The sequence below is a fragment of the Asparagus officinalis genome, chromosome 5 (assembly GCF_001876935.1).
Source record: "Asparagus officinalis chromosome 5, Aspof.V1, whole genome shotgun sequence".
Lineage (NCBI taxonomy): Eukaryota > Viridiplantae > Streptophyta > Magnoliopsida > Asparagales > Asparagaceae > Asparagus > Asparagus officinalis.
In genome coordinates this window covers 33,996,102-34,000,628 of record NC_033798.1, presented here as the reverse complement: position 1 = coordinate 34,000,628, position 4,527 = coordinate 33,996,102, and the positions used below count along the sequence as shown (strand labels likewise).

General features: G+C 48.0%; 1 protein-coding gene across 1 annotated transcript; it reads left to right on the top strand.

Moving 5' to 3' along the window:
• Positions 516-1,645, top strand: LOC109841696. Its single transcript, XM_020410642.1, has 2 exons — positions 516-1,010; positions 1,085-1,645. Exons 1-2 carry the CDS (start codon positions 516-518, stop codon positions 1,643-1,645), a joined length of 1,056 nt encoding a protein of 351 aa, XP_020266231.1.

Sequence of the window (4,527 nt, the reverse complement as noted above, 5' to 3'; positions counted from 1 at the left end):
CGAGGGAGATCCTTCGGAGCATGTTCAGAATTATTTTGATATAATGAGTATGCTTCAAGTATCCGAAGTAGTTCTATGTTGATGCTTCCCCATCACCCTCAAAGGAAGTGCTAAGCTTTGGTGGAATACTCTGGAGAAGAGATCCATCAATAGTTTTAAACAACTCAGTCGTAAGTTCATTCATCATTTTCTGGTAGACACAAAGCAGAAGTTCCCTCCTCACGTGCTGATCCAAATGAGACAAAGACCAGACGAAAGCCTCAAAGCTTACTTCAAGAGATTTCAAGCAAAGAGATTGGAAGTCAATGATCCCGGAAGCACAGTCGCTATGTCGACACTTGTGGTGGGTCTTCAGGATAATGAACTGGCCGACTCCCTCGCCAAGAAGCCAGTCGCCAACTACAAGCAAATAATGTCCAAACCCCATGGATACATGGATATGGAAGACGCCCGGGCTTACAAGGCGTCATCAAAAAATGGACACTTCGGGTTCCGCCCATACGCCTCCGCCAGCGATGACCTTCCCTTCAAACCCTCAAGCAATGATGCCGTCCCGGGATCACCAGAAGCCAGAATGGCGCAAGGATTCTCCCAGGGTCAACACCCGTCCTAATCAACCTGGCAGGAAGGATCAGCCAAGAAATCCGGTTTTGAAGGAGCCTTTGCCCATCTCCGGCATCTCTCTCACTAATGCCTTGAAGTCGGCTCAGAAGGAAGGATACCTCAAAGATCATGTGCCAAAGATGGTGTCGGGCCCCAGAAGCAGGGATACAAGACAATTTTGTCGATATCATCAGGACCATGGGTATCTCACTAATAATTGTCAGATCCTCAAGAGGGATCTAGAAGATTTGATCGCGAGAGGATACTTGAAGGATCTCGTGCTACCAGCAGAGTGTAGGAACCCTGCTCCAACTCAAAAAGATAGAAGATCCCACTCTCGGTCCCCCCGACCTCGGCCCCTAATGAATGATCAGCCTGCGGAGACTGCTTATAAGGGAGTCATCAATGTAATTAGTGGGGGCCCGTCATTAGAGGGTCGTCCAATAATGAGCATAAGAAATATGCCAGGAGGATGCTACAGGTCGACCACGATCCTAAGAAGACGAGGATAGAAGAGCTTGTGTCCTTCAGTGAGGAGGTCCTGCAGAGTATTGAAACACCCCATGATGATCCTCTTGTCATCACCACGACCATTAACGGATATCAAGTGAAGAGAATTATGGTCGATACAGGAAGCTCGATGGACGTCCTATACACCAACGCTTTTGAGCAGATGGGGATCGACAGATCCCGCCTACAGCCTTGCAGAGTGCCCCTTATATCCTTCACTGGTCATTCCCTCCTCCCTGAAGGAGTGATAACTCTACCAATGACACTGGGGGCTCCTCCTAAACAAGTCACTACTCAGATTCAATTCCTCATGATGGACATGAAATCAGCCCATAATGTCATATCGGGTCAGACCGCCCTCCACTCTTTGCGGGCCATCGCTTCCACCTATCACCAAGTTCTTAAATTTCCAACTCCGAATGGAGTGGGAGTTGTCCAGAGCAGCCAGAAAGAAGCCAGGTCCTATTACCTACTCTCAGTCAAGGGAAAGGGTGCTCAAGGCACCATGTCCATCAAAAAAGCATGTTTGTAAATGGAAAAAATGGCTGAATGACCGAGGACAGAGCCGGTAGAGGAAATCCAAGAAATTCCCATCAACTCGGCTGGCACAAAGGCGATCAAGGTAGGATCTAGTCTCGTTGAACCCTTGAAAGGGGCCCTGATCGAATTCCTAAAAGTTAACACCGATGTATTCACCTGGGAACCCGCCGACATGCCAGGGATCCCTCCTGAAGTCATATGCCATGAGTTGGCCATGGACAAACATGTCAAGCTGGTCAGACAGAAGAAGAGACACCTTAGCTCAGAGCCCCAGAAGGTAGCAGCCGACGAGGTAAAGCGGCTCCTGCAAGCTAACTTTATTCGAGAAGTCTAATATCCGGAATGGCTAGCCAATGTCGTCTTGGTGAAAAAGGCATTGGGCAAATGGAGGATTTGCGTAGATTTTACCGACCTCAATAAAGCCTACCACAAGGATAACTACCCCCTACCTCGGATCGACTAGATAGTCGACGAGAGTGCCTCACACGAACTGCTCAGTTTCATGGACGCCTTCTTAGGCTATAATTAGATATTCGTAGCAAGGCATGATCATGAGAAGACTTTGTTCATCACCGATATGGGCACGTATTGTTACAAGATGATGCCATTCGGATTGAAAAACACAGGAGCCACCTATCAGAGGCTCGTGTCCAAGGTCTTTTAGTACCAAATCGGTAGGAACCTCGAAGCCTATGTGGACAACTTGTTGGTAAAATCCAAACAAGCACCCATATTTCCGACTTGGACGAGACTTTTTCTACGTTGAGGCACTACCAAATGAAACTCAATCCAGCTAAGTGTGCCTTTGGAGTGCAATCGGGAAAGTTCCTAAGGTTCATGATTACCCAAAGGGGAATTGAAATCAACCCTGAGAAAATTGCGGCGATAGAGCGATTACCTGAACCCCACACATTGAGAGAAATTCAGAGACTGAACGGGAAGGTTGCCGCACTGGGACGATTCTTGTCTAAATCTGTAGAGAGAAGCCTCCCTTTCTTCAAAGTCCTAAGAGGAAGCAGGAACCCGAAAGAGGGTATAGCCTGGACGGCTAAATGCAAAGTAGCATTTCAGGATCTTAAAGCCTACCTGAGCACTAAGCCATTGTTAAGTCAACCAATGAAAGGGGAAACCTTGTTCATGTACATAGCCATATCCTCCGAAGCAGTGAGCTCTATCCTCGTCTGAGAGGAAGAAAATACTTAGAAGACAGTCTAATATGTGTGTCGAATCCTCCGGGCCAGCGAGCTCAACTATCCTTTCATAGAGAAAGCGACATTCGCTCTCACCTTTACGGCCAGAAGACTCTGTCCCTATTTTCAAGCTCATACAATTATCGTCAGGACGAACCTTCCTTTAGGTACCCCTATGACGTTGGGGAGAATGATCGCTTGGGCAGTCGAGCTCAGTGAACATGAAATCCAGTTCGAGCCTCGAATGACCATCAAAGCCCAGGCTTTGGCGGACTTCTTGATTGAGTCGACTTCCCAAAATGATGAATCAAACATGTATTTGCCCACCTTACAACCTTCACCACCAAAGCAACAAGCGACTCTACCCACTCATCACACATTGGGGCATGAGTCACCCGAGTATACCTCTTGGTGGAAATTGCAGGTGGATGGATCTTCGGGGAAGTTGGCAGTGGAGCATGAGTGGTCCTTCGAGGCCCTGATGGGACAATATATGAGCATTCCATCTCATTCAAGTTCTCGGCCTCAAACAACAAAGCTGAGTATGAAGCCATACTCACCGGCCTCAGAGTGGCCTAGGCCTTGAAAATTGAAAACCTTTATATCCTGGCCGACTCACAGCTAATAGTCCACCAGATCAATGGACGCTATGCCGCCAAGGATCCCAGGATGGCCCTATACCTCGAGGCTATCAAAGAGCTCTTATCAAAATTTTGGGAGTCCAAGGTAGTCCAAGTCCCCCAGGCCCTCAACGCTCGAGCGGACGCCCTCTCCAAGCTAGGGTCGACAAATTCAGGAATGAACTCCGGGCCTATCTATATGGATACCTTGGAACATCCCAGCATCTCCAAACCATTGAAGAAAGTCATGGAGATAGAAGATCCCACACCTCCATGTTGGCTAGATCTCATTCTCCTCTACTTAACTCAAGGCATCTTACTCGAGGATCAGCTCGAAGCCAAATGCTTGCTGAGAAACTCTTGTCACTATCTCTTGATAGAGGATCAACTCTACCAAGTATCCTATACCGGAAACAGCATAGGGCCTTATTTGCGATGTTTGCGGCCACCCGAAGCCCTCTATGTACTCAGGGAAATTCATGAAGGTATATGTGGGAATCACCCAGGAGCTCGAACCCTGGCACAGAAAATCATCCGATAGGGTTACTACATACTGGCCGACTACCTTAGCCGAGCCGACTAGGCTCGTGTCTCATTGTCAAAGATGCCACTACTTCTCATCCATCCTAAGAGCAGCCGCGACCAAGTTAACTCCCATCCTGAGCCCTATACCTTTCGCCTAGTGGAGCTTGGATCTGTTAGGGACACTCCCTTTAGCCTCAGGGCAAAGGAAGTTTCTCATTGTAGCCATCGATTACTTCACTAAGTGGATCAAAGCTGAACCACTGGCCAGGATCGGTGAAAGCAATGTCACCAACTTTGTATGGAAATCCATCGTCTGTTGCTTTAGCGTGCCTCGGTCGCTCATCACTGACAACGACACTCAATTTGATAGCAAGGGCTTTCACGACTTCTGCGAAGAGTACAACATTCATCTCAAATTCGCCTCGGTAGCACATCCAAAATCAAATGGCCTTGCAGAGGCTGCCAACAAGTACATCCTCTAGGCACTAAAGAAAAAGGTGGACACTGCCGTAGGACGTTGGGTCGAAGAATTGTCGAGC